The sequence below is a fragment of the Dromiciops gliroides genome, chromosome 6 (assembly GCF_019393635.1).
Source record: "Dromiciops gliroides isolate mDroGli1 chromosome 6, mDroGli1.pri, whole genome shotgun sequence".
In the NCBI taxonomy this organism is placed as follows: domain Eukaryota; kingdom Metazoa; phylum Chordata; class Mammalia; order Microbiotheria; family Microbiotheriidae; genus Dromiciops; species Dromiciops gliroides.
Genome location: NC_057866.1, coordinates 167843689 through 167856053, shown reverse-complemented (window position 1 = coordinate 167856053; position 12365 = coordinate 167843689). Strand labels below are relative to the sequence as shown.

Sequence of the window (12365 nt, the reverse complement as noted above, 5' to 3'; positions counted from 1 at the left end):
TACAAGATTACGCAATACGAGTTTAATAACTTCCGCAATGAATTTGGGTCAGAGTAAAAGAGTAATATAAGTGTTATCACATAGGGACAAAATTATTCTCCATCCTACTGTTATTTAAAAAAAGGAAGACTGTATAAATTTAAGGTGGTAGGATCTTGTGGTCCTTAAGAATTCGATATGTAACATACTTTTAACATTTTAAATACCTGCCTGAACATTGATAAATTTTTTTCAACTAACAAGTATTAACTTTCCCTCCCATTTCCCAAGGCTCCCCCCCACTGAAAAAAAAATAATAAAACAAAAACCCTTGTAAACAAATGTGCATGGTCAAGCAAAACAAATTCCCACATTAGCTATCTGCCCTCCCCGCCCCCAACAAACAAACAAAAAATGTCTTAGTCTCTACTCTAAGTCTAGCACCTCTCTATCTGGAGGTGGGCAGCACGTTTTATCATGAGTCTTCTGGAACTGCGGTTTTCGGTTTGTTGATCAGAATTCCTAAGTCTTTCAAAGCTCTTTGCTTCACAACATTGTTGCTATTGTATAAATTTTGCTGGTTGTGCTCACTTCACATTGCATCAATTTATACAAGTCTTCCCAGGTTTCTCTGAAGCCATTCCCTTGATCATTTCTTGTAGCTCAGTGATATTACATCACATTCATATACCATGACTTGTTCAGCCATTCCCCAATTGCTGGACACCCCATCAGTTTCTAATTATTTGCCTCCTCAAAAAGAGCTGCTACAAATATTGCATTTATATGTTCTTTCCCTTTCTTTGATCTCTTTCAGGAACAGGCCTAGTAGCAGCACCACTGAGTCAAAGGGTAGGCAGAGTTTAAAAACTTTGGGGCATAGTTCCAAACTGCTTTCCAGAATGGCCATACTAATTTACAGCTCCACTAAGAGCATATCAATGTGCTTGTTTTCTTATAGTCCATCCAACATTTGTCATTTTTCAACTTTGCCAAACTGATGTGTGTGTGGGGTAGAGCCCCAACATTGTTTTAATTTACATTTTTCTAATTATTCTGATTTTGGATAATTTTTTCATATGATTATTAATAGCTTGAATTTCTTTCTTTGAGTACTGCCTATTCACATCCTTTGACCATTTATCAACTGAAGGATGGCTCTTGGGTTTTATAAATTTGACTCAGTTTCTTACTAATTTGGAAATAAGATCTTTATCAGAGAAATTTATCAGAGGGTTTTCTACCCATTGATTGTTTCCCTTCTAATCTTGGGTGCATTATATTTGTGTGAAAACTTTTAAATTTTATACAATTAAAACGATCTATTTTTAATCTTTTGAGAATCTCTTTATCACTCGTTTTGTCATGAACTCTTTCCCTATCCAAAGATCTAAAAGATAATTTCTTCCTTGCTCCTCTAACTTATTCATGATGTGACCTTTTATATCTAAGTCACATCACCATTTGGGGCTTCTCTGGGTTTGTATATCTTGTGAGATGTTAGTCTGAATCTAATTTGGGCTAAACTGCTGTCAGGTTTTCCTAGCAATTTTTGTTAAATAGTGAGTTCTTACCTCAGGAACTGGGGTTTGGGGGTTTATTGAATCATAGGCTACTAGTTTCGTCTGTTTCTCTATATGGTGTTCCCATATCTGTTCCACTGACTGATCTCTATGAAAGTGTCTTTTTTATTAAAACTCTGCATTTTAAATAAAAGATTCCAAACTTCTGGTAGACTGAAAGGAGAAAAGGTCAGTATACTGATGTGTTTGTTTATGCTAGGAATAGGCAACATTAGAAACAGAAGTTTGGGGACTAGGATTCTTTTCATTTAAGGGAGTGTAAGGAAGAGATTGACTGACTAATTGTTGTCAAGTAGCCTTTTGGCCTGATCATGCCATAAAGTTCATGTCCATTTTGGGGGGAAAGAATATGAAGAACACATTTTTTTTCCCTCTAGTAGGATTTTACAGAGACAATTTAAGATAAGTGTCCAAAGGGACGGCAAGATATGAAGTTCTCAAGAAGTGCATGTATAAGCTTTCATTTCTCTGGTATAGCGTTCTTCATGAATACCTTAATATTCATTACACTATTAAATTAAACATTTTTTTTCCATAACCTGCTACAATTCTGGCCATCATCATGCAGCAGAGAGAGTACTAAGCTTGTAGCCACAGAGCCTTGTATTTGGATCCCAGCCCTTCCACTTACCACCTATGTGATCTGGGACAAGTCACTTCACCCATGCAGGCCACGTTCTGTCATCTGTAAAAAAAGTGGGCTGGACCATATGTTCTTTAAGGCCCCAAATAATTTTACATCCCAAACCCTATGATCCTAAAAAAAAGTTCTTTATCTTTTTTTTTCAGTGTTGCTTAAAATCTAATTGCTAACAGTTCATTTCTCAACACTATACATGGAAAATTTTGAACCTTTTTGAAAAATCGAGGTTTATCATTTGTACGTCAAATTCTTTGGTATATAGAACAAATTCCTTCAGGAAACCAGGGAGTCTTGACATTGTCAAACACAAGAATGAATGAAAACTAGAGTGAAAATACCGTGTGTGCTCAGATTTTTAAGAGTGTGTGTTATCTGTAAGACATTCTATGTTGACTCAGACAGCTGAAATCCCATGTCAAGAATACTCTGCAATAAAGATAAAGATGTTTCAAGTCTGAAGATCATGTATCTAAAGTGGATTTCTTTTTCAATATTAGCCAATACATAATACATCAGGAATTTCATCTTCTTTTAAATGGGCAAAATGAAAAGATTTTTCCTTCAAACAACTGGAATCAATCTCCTAAAACTTTCAAACGATAACAATTTTCCAGGCTCATTTCCCACTGATTCCTTTTTGGATACTATAGAAAACTATATACTTGGAAAACACTTAACTGAAGACCTAGCTTTACCATGGAATGGTAACACATAACTAACTTAAGAATGAAAGAAAATGTTGACTTGAATCATTTATGTTTTTCTAAGGATTTCCTAAATGAGCTAAACTACCTTGTTAGCAAAAAAGAAGCATGTATGTGGTAGTGGGCGGCCAGCCATATATCTAAATATTCCAGAGAAGTTTTTCTAGATCATGGGAGATCATATATTTATATTCTTTTTACATAGTTCACATGTTCTAAATACTAAATGAATATATCCTAAAAACAACAGAAAGAAATATTTTATGTTCAAATAAGTTTTTACAACTCAGGTTACACTTAAAACTTTGAAAGGTAGAAGAACCATAAGCGCAAAAGGCCCCACTAGTCTTTGTTTTTCACTGAACAAAATTTCTTTGTGCCTCCATGATCAAGAACCTCGAGCTAGCTAGTATGACGAGACCAACAAGGACTTAGCTGGGAACTATGGTACCGTACACAGAATATTTACAGAAGGGACTGGAAAAGGTCCATTTCAGAGAGGGCAATCTACATTTACATTTTTTTTTCATCTACAACATAATTCTAAGAACTCAAATGGATCTGTGATCTCATTGTCTTGATGTTCTCTACAATGATAAAGATCTAAGTACAAACATAACTGTTCATCCTGTATGACTCTAGTCCAGGTCCTTACAAAAGTTCACCACAGGGGGTTTATTCAACATGCCAGAGACTCTTCGTGCTTCTTCCCAACCCCTTGAGGATACCAGTAGAGCATCTGGCTGTCCACCTATGCTCCCTCTCCATGTGACTAACTCTTATTCTTTTCCTGTATTTCCTTGAAAACATCTTTTATTCCAGTTCTCCTTCAAAGTTCCTCATTGATTTTATACAGCAGCCTGTGCACACCAACACTAAGAGCATTGTAAATTATAGGGCCTATATTCCTTAGGAACAGTGTTGTTCTGGCCATAAAATGGAAAGTTTAAATGGTTATTGATTTATAGATTAATTTAGCTAAATACCTTACAGAATATGGCCTACTTTATCCCATCATATAATACCTGGAAATACTCCTTTCCCAAAAATAATTTTTATGCTAATTTTCATCTGTTATATTTACTTTAACATTTAAGGATTAACAATGATTTAGGGATTCTTTGCATTAAAACAAACTTAAGGGGGCAGTTAGGTGGCGCAGTGGATAAAGCACCAGCCCTCGATTCAGGGGGACCTGAGTTCAAATCCAGCCTCAGACACTTGACACTTACTAGCTCTGTGACCCTGGGCAAGTCACTTAACCCTCATTGCCCCACAAAAAAAAAGAAAAAGAAAAAGAAAAAAAAAATCTCGTCATACCCTGCTAAAGCCATGCTCATGTGAATCTTCAACTTCTCCATTGCTGGTCACTGGAATTTCTGCTGCTGAGTTTTTGGGAGATTCTTGAGCCATGGTAGACTCCTAAAGAAGAAAAGAAATCAGAAGGATATTGATGACAAATAACAAGCAGCCTTTATGTTTGCTGTGATTTTGTCTTTGTATTTTTTGCTAGTATTTCAACATGGGTGTTATGTGATAGACAAGATAATGTAACCAAAGACACTTGCAGCTTTAGAGGACAGAGAAGCTTAGCAGTTCTTCCCACCCATTTGAAGATGAGGACAACTGTACTTAAAAGCAAGTAACTCCTTATAAGAAGTGGTGGCAACAAGGATGTTTCCAAAGGACTCAATGTATCTTTAGCAATCCTGCCCTTCTGACCCTCCCATTCCCTAGTTTCTATGGCTCACAGTTCTATCTCATCACATACAAACTCCACTCTATTCCACTGGCCAAGTCCTTGCTTTATCAATTATCCCGTCCTCTATAATCCTCCCTCCCCTCCACTAGCTCCTTCCCCTCTGCCTACATGCATGCTCAAGTCCTACCCCAAACCCTGCCAAATGCCCCACAACCCTCAACCATGCTACCCATTATCTCCTTCACAATCATTTCCCCCACAGCCACCCAACTATCCCATCACTTATTTATTCCTCAATGGAATTTAAGTACTTACACTGCCTTACTATACCTACTGTCTTAAAAAAGACAAAACTGAAACAGTCTTCACTCTCAAAGATCTTCTCTATTTTATCAGAGTAGACAAACATGCACACCGACAGGTGTTTATGGAAGAGCCATAAGGTAATGGGAGAAAGAAAGGGTCTCAGGAAGGGGGAAATCAAGAACAGCATGATAGAAAATATAGCACATGTGCTGAGCTTTGAAAACACCTGGATCTAAGAGGCTGAAGAAATGAAGAGGGAGTTCATTCCAAGCACAGGTGACAGCTTGTGCAAAGTCAAGGTGATGGGAGAGAAAGTGAATTGGCAGCTTAGAGATGTGCCACTATTATACTAAGCCACAGAAAGAATCAACTCTGCTCTCTCCTACCCAACCTGGGAATCGAGGGACCCCCAGGGCTCTGTTGAGATCCTAGGATAGACTGGGACTTTCCACCCGGTATGGTACACCCTGAAACAGGCCGAAGCCGGCCCTAGCCTGGGAGGAACAGTCTCAGGGAGCAGCAGAGAAGCAGCTGCCAGAGCCAAGCTGCAGGAGAAAAGCCTTGGGAAAGGCAGTCTCTGAAGCCTGTTGTCCCCCATGCTGGGGTGCTCTCTCCTTCTTCATCTCCACTTACTGGCTGCCTCTGGCTCTCAGTAGGTTCCAATTACACTTCCATCTTCTACAGGAAGACTTTCCGATCACTTAGCACGGTGCCTGGCACATACTAGGCACTTAATGTTTACTGACTGATTGGTCGGAGTACATATACTGGGCATCTAGGTGGCACGGTGGATAGCGTGCTAGATTTTAAGTCCGGAAGACCTGAGTTTGAGGCCTGCTTCAGACATTTACTAGCTATGGTACCCTGGGCAAATCACTTAACCTCTCTACCTCAGTTTCCTCATCTATAAAGTGGGGATAATAGCATTACCTACCTCAGGTTGTTTTGAGGGGGAAAAAACCGAGATAACATATGTAAAGTGCTTTGCAATCTTGAATCACAAATTGCTCCTTGAGAGCAGGGACTGTGTTTTACCCTACAAAGGTATCACCATCACTTAGCACAGGGCCTGGCACAGAGTTATTGTTGTTCAGTTGTTTCAGTTGTGTCCAACTCTTTGTGACGCCATTTGGGTTGGTTGGGTTTTGTTTTTGTTTTTGTTTTGGGCAAAGTTACTGGAGGGGTTTGCCATTTCCTTCTCCAGCTCATTTTTTCTGATGAACAAAGTGGAGTTAAATGACTTTCCCAGGGTCACACAGATAATAAGTGTCTGAGGCTGGATTTGAAGGTCTTCTCAATACCAGGGACATTCTATTCACTCTACCACCTAGCTGCCCTGGTACAGAGTAGGTATTTCATATCTACTGCATGATGGTAAGGGAATAACCCTTGAATTTAGCTGCAAGGGGAAGGGTACCAGATGGAGGCTACATTTGGGAGGTCCTGGAGCTCTGTGAAAAAAAGAGTGTCCTCAGACAGAGCCCAGTCCTGGAGCAGCCCCAGAGTCCCTTTTAAAAAGGAATCTATCCTGGCCCACTATACTCAGGAACGAGCAGGCCCTATTTAATTGGGGATAAGCTCCCCAAAACACCCAGAGGAAACTCCAAACACCATGACGAAACACCTTGGTTTGAGAGAGTACCAGGGGATAAGCATCCCCTTCATCTAAGACAGCAGTCCCAAAATAAGTTCAGGTAAAGGCTAAGAGGGAAAAAAATGTTCTGGTCATCAAGACTGTAGGTGTCCCTGGAGGAAATGAAACAAGAGATGAAGAATGGAAAAGCCAGGGAGGAAAGAATGGCAAGGGAACTCAGCACCTTAGAATGGATGGTAGAAATCTTTACTTAAGAACCCACTGTCCTGAAAATTAGAATCACCCAGACAGAATCAATTATAATCAGAAAAGGTCTGGATAACTTAGCTCAGAACATCAGAAATGAAAACTGTCAATCAATCAAGAAACATTTATTAAGTGCCTACAATGTGCCAGATACTGTGCTAAGCACTATCTAGAACTCATAGAACCAGAGGGCAAAGTAACAAGAGAAAGAACATATTGGTCACTTCCAGAAAGAAAGTCCAGATGAAAACATCCAGGAACATTAAAGAGCTTCCAAGTCAAAGGAAAAACAGAAGCACCTAAAAAAGAGCCACAATGATTTATTTAACCATGCTATTTGACAAAAGTTTTGCTTATAAAGCAATAGTTTGCATGCAAACAACACTGAAAACAGCTAGGGATTCTAACCCTTTGTGAATCATCATGCGGTCAAAGCAAAATTTTAGTATGTGGAAACTGATGCTGCTAGATATTAACTTTTAGAGTTTTCATTTACTCTTAAGTTCGCCCCCCCCCCCCCAGCCAATGTACTTCAAAATATGCTGCAGCACTATACTGTTCTCACTCTTACCTTGACAGATACACTAGGTGACCCTTTTGCAGTTGAGGAAAATGTAAAGGTCCAGGAACTTGACTAAAGTCACAACTAAATGACAGACTTGTTTTTTGTTTTTTTTTAGTGAGGCAATTGGGATTAAGTGACTTGCCGAGGGTCACACAGCTAGTAAGTGTTAAGTGTCTGAGGCTGGATTTGAACTCAGGTACTCCTGACTCCAGGGCCAGTGCTCTATCTACTGCGCCACCTAGCTGCCCCCAGACTTGTTATTTACTTATTTTGTCGGGGAAGGGCAATGAGGGTTAAGTGACTTGCCAAGGGTCACACAGCTAGTAAGTGTAAAGTACCTGAGGTCCAAATTTTAACTCAGGCCCTCCTGAATCCAGTGGTGCTTTATCCACTCTGCCATCTAGCTACCCCCTAAATGACAGACTTGGAATGAAAACCAACATCTCAATTCCCAGCCTGCTGTTCTTTTGAATTGTATCCCATAACCAAAGAAAGAATATTGACTGAATTTCTACTATTGCACTCAGGTCTCCCAATTGGCTGTTGCAACTACAGCCTTTGACAATGGATGCAAGTCAAAGTATTTTGATGTGATGATCAGTTTTACTAAATTTCCCCCCTCTTTTTCATTAAAAAAAATTCTTTGTCATATGGATAATTATGCAGGGGAAAATCTAAACAATGTGAAAACAAAAGAGATCAATGAAAGTCTATTTTTAAAAATTGCCTTTAGGTTATGATCCAACTTCTTGACTACAATCTTAACTTCACCATTCTGTTGTGCTTTGTGCTATTGAAGACATTTAAATGACTGTGATTATTATAAGCTGTAATAATGATATTATTAATTAATAATACTTTATATTTATGTGGAACTAAGATTTTCAAAGTACTTTATTCATTTAACAAGCATTTATTCAATATCTACCACATACCAGGCATGCTTTCTACATTATTTCAGTTTTTAACAATCTGCTAAGTTAAGTTACTACAGGTATTATTATCTTCATTTGACACTTACTAGCTGGATGACCCTAAGCAAGTCACTTAACCCTCATTGCCCCACAAAAAAAGAAAGAAAAAAAAGGCATACACAAGGAGTACAAACATCTTTAATAATGCAAGGAATTATCAGAAGGGAAGTTTATTACTGTGACAGTTACATGACATTAGTCACAGCAAAACAAGTTTTTCTAGAACAATCCAAAATAACACAAGTTGTCTAAAAGGAACTTAAAGTTAAAGGAAGAATTCCTGACTTCATCTAATTTACTTGGCATATATTCAGTATGTATTCTGTCCTATATTTTCTTGTAAAGAACGACTAAGGGAGCAGTTAGGTGGCACAGTGGATAAAGCACCAGCCCTAGATTCAGGAGGACCTGAGTTCAAATCCTATCTCAGACACTTGCCAGTAGCTGTGTGACCCTGGGCAAGTCACTTAACCCTCATTGCCCCCCACCACCACCAAATAAAAGAATGACTGAATGCTTAAGCATTTGTCATATGAGATGGAAGGCAAACAGGGGAGAGAGAACAAAATTAATTAGCGTGAAAGAAAAGAAGAGAAGGGAAGGAACAGGACAGGTCAAAAAAGTTTCCATATTAACTGCTCCAATTATAGCTTGGGACAATAAAAAGAAAGGCCAACCAGTGCTGGATGATTATTGATTATGCCTGTCAAGAAAAAGGGAATGTATCCTCTCCTTAGTTGAGTCCTGACAGCTTATGGTGAGGTTAATAATACAAAAGACACAACAATCTCTACATGAAAACAAACCTGCTGAGGCTGGAACGTGCTTTTTAAATGAGCTGGAGAAACATGGTGAACCAGCTTTGCTTAGTCTATTTTTCAAATAATCTAAACTTAATCAGGCTATACGATGAAATAATCGATATTTAGAGGAACATTTGAGAGTAGACATGTTTGTTTTTCTATTTACAGCCCCAAGTGCCTAGAACAGTGCTTGAGGGATAATAGGTACTCAAAAAAACCTTGGTGGATTGAACTGTTAATGTATTACCTCGTTCAAAAAGATTTAGGTACAATTTGCACAACACAATGGAGAAGTAAATCATGGCCCTCCAAGAGCCAATAAGCTTATTATATTTGTATTGTATTGTCCATTTTGAAGGCAATTTTCATAGCTTAAGTATGATCATTATCTCCCAAATGCTAACTTTAGCCACCATAGCAGACACTTTAGCCACTGTAGCAGACACTTCTGCTACTTATTGTTCTTTTGGGGGGGGGGGGAGGCGGGGCAATGAGGGTTAAGTGACTTGCCCAAGGTCACACAGCTAGTAGGTATCAAGTATCTGAGGTTGGATTTGAACTCAGGTCCTCCTGAATCCAGGGTCGGTGTTTCATCCACTGTGCCACCTAGCTGCCCCTACTTATTGTTCATTTAATAATGTCTGGGCCAGTCCACAGGTAAAGACAAGGCAGTTATGCAAAATGGACTGGATAGTGAGCAGGGATGGTGGCATCAACCATGGCTGTTGCAGTATCTGCATGCTGGCAGTCCAGGTGTTCAAGGAAGACTCGTATCTCTGGTAGAGGGCTTGCTGAGTCCTTTTCAGGGATGTTCATCCACCTTTGGTGTCTTCCTTGACCCAACTCTTACCTACAGCTCCAAGAACCTGCAGCATGAGCAGCAGCCACACCCCGGTAAACTGTCTCAACAAACTGGTTAAACCAGGTTGGAAGTAACTACCAGGCATCAAATCTGTTGGTGAGTTAGGGGGCTGTCTAATCCAAGCCCGTGAAGACTTTCCCTGGAGGAATGGGCAGGTGAGAAAATTTGTTCCAAGAGTCAAGAAGGCAGAGTAGCAGGTACTGTGGAGTGTAGAGCTTTGGTAAGACATCAAAAACACCAGGGGTGTCCACTGCATCCTGGGCCATCATCAGTCATTCTGATTTTTGTCCTGTCACTAGATTCAGGAAGAGAGAGTGAGGCTGGTTGATGACTTTGTGCAACTCTGCCTCACCTAAATACAATTCACACACAAGTCAGGACATAACCCAGGAAGTGGCTGGTCCTCTTCAAAAAACAAAGAATAAACAACCTATCCACGTATTATTGCACCTGTTACTGTTTAGGGCTGGAGGGAAGTGAAGCTTTAGGACACAGCACTGCCATATGCTCAGAAATGCCTAATCCTAATACTGATACAAAACCAGGATCTTCATAATTTCTTGTCCATTGAATTTAAATCTACACTTTATTTCACATTCTATTTCTATCATATCCTCGACTTTCCTAGGTCCTCATTCAATTCCAAGTTGTCACTAGCTCCTTATGACCCATGGCGAAGCTAAAACAACTCAATCTCTCTGAGTTTCAGCTTCCTAATACTGTAACTGTATTGGGCAACGGAATTTTCACTTGGAGCCAGGAAGATCTGGTTTGAATGATCCAAGACAATTCCAAAGGACCCAAGATGAAAAACACTGTCTACCTCAAAGAAAGAATAAACTCCGGATGAAGCTTGAAGCACAGTTTTTTAAAAATGTCTTTATTTTTCTTGTGGTTTTTTCCGGTGATTTCTTTTGCAACATGGCTAATATGGAAATATATTTTGCATGATTTCATATGTATAATCAATATTAAATTGCTTGCCTTGTCAAGGGGTGGGGAGGGACAGAAAGGAAGGAAAGAATTTGGAACTCAAAATTTTTAAAAATGATTGTTATAATTTTTTCACATGTAATTGGGAAATATTTAATGAAATGAAAAAGTTTAATTTTTAAAATAAACAAAAACTTGGTTTGTGTATACCCTTTGACCCAGCAATACCCCACCCAGGTCTATAACCCATAGAGATCACAGAAGAGGACCCACATGTAAATATGTATGTCTGTTAAGTACCTATGTGCAGAGTACTACTTCAGGCCAAGTTTTGGTCAGATAAGATACTTGACTTAATGGTGTAATGGGGGAAAGGACATATACACAGATCAGTGTAATACAGGTAAGTGGTATGAGGAAAAATCTGCCTGAGGTCTGAAGGGAAAGGTCTGTTGTTTTGTTTCTGAAGGGGTCAGGAACCCAGGGAAGTCTTTGTGGTGGCGATGGCATCAGAGGTTCATTTGCTTTGGTAAATGTTTATTGATAATTTTCATTTTTACATTGTCTAAGCTTCTGAGTTGGGGTTTAAAGGATGAACAAGAATTTGTCAAGCACAAAAGGCTCAAACAGTGCACAACCACCATGCCATATACTAGAAATAAACAGAAAAAAATGAAACCATTCCTATTCTTGAAGGGTATTGAGGGAGCCATAAGAATTTATTTAATCATACACAGAATAAATGCAAGGCACTAAAACATAAACTGGTGAGGAAAGGGCCCAGCAGTTGAGAGAATCAGGAAAAGGTTCCTGAAGGAAATACTTGAGCTGTGGCCTGCAGGGAAGGGATTCTTAAGGGAGGCAGAGGTATGGAGGAAGGGCATCCCAGGCCTGAGGGCTGGCAGTCAGTGTAAAAACAGGGAGAGGTGGTAAATGCCATAGGATGCAGGGAGAAGGCCCTTTTACCTGGAATGTGGCAGAAGGGAAGTACTGTGAGCTTGGGTAGTGCAGGCTTTTAAAAACCAAACAGGTGCTTCCCCTGGAGTTTATTGAGAAGGGGAGTGCCATGATCAGATCTGTGCTTATGAAGTGCTGTTCTGGCAGTCTGATGAATGGACTGGAAGTACTTAGGGTACTGAACCCAATAAGACAGCTGCTGCAATAGTCCAGGAGAGATGATGAGGGCCTGAACTAAAGACGTGGAGAGGGAGGAAGGCCGTTTTAGGTAAGGGACAGTCTAGTTTGGCTGGAACACAGAAGGGCACAATATGAGATAAGGAAAGAAAAGTAGGGTAGTTCAAGATTATGGAAGGCTAAAAGCACCAAGTAAAGGAATTAGAACTTTGCTAGGAAGAAAAAGATTTTTTCACTGAAGGAATTTCAATGAATGCATGATTTAACCTAATCTATGCACAAGGAAGATTACTAGGTTGGCAATATGAAAGAATTTAGGTGAGATAATGGTAGAAAG

General features: G+C 39.5%; 1 protein-coding gene across 2 annotated transcripts in view; it reads right to left on the bottom strand.

Moving 5' to 3' along the window:
- Positions 1-12365, bottom strand: part of ARFIP1 (ADP ribosylation factor interacting protein 1) — a 145222-nt gene that overhangs the window by 111434 nt on the left and 21423 nt on the right. For both annotated transcript variants that reach the window (XM_043971841.1, XM_043971842.1), the window contains exon 2: positions 4230-4331. In XM_043971841.1, the coding sequence (XP_043827776.1) occupies positions 4230-4322 (93 nt within the window). In that variant the 5' untranslated portion in view covers positions 4323-4331. The remainder of the gene's footprint in view (positions 1-4229; positions 4332-12365) is intronic.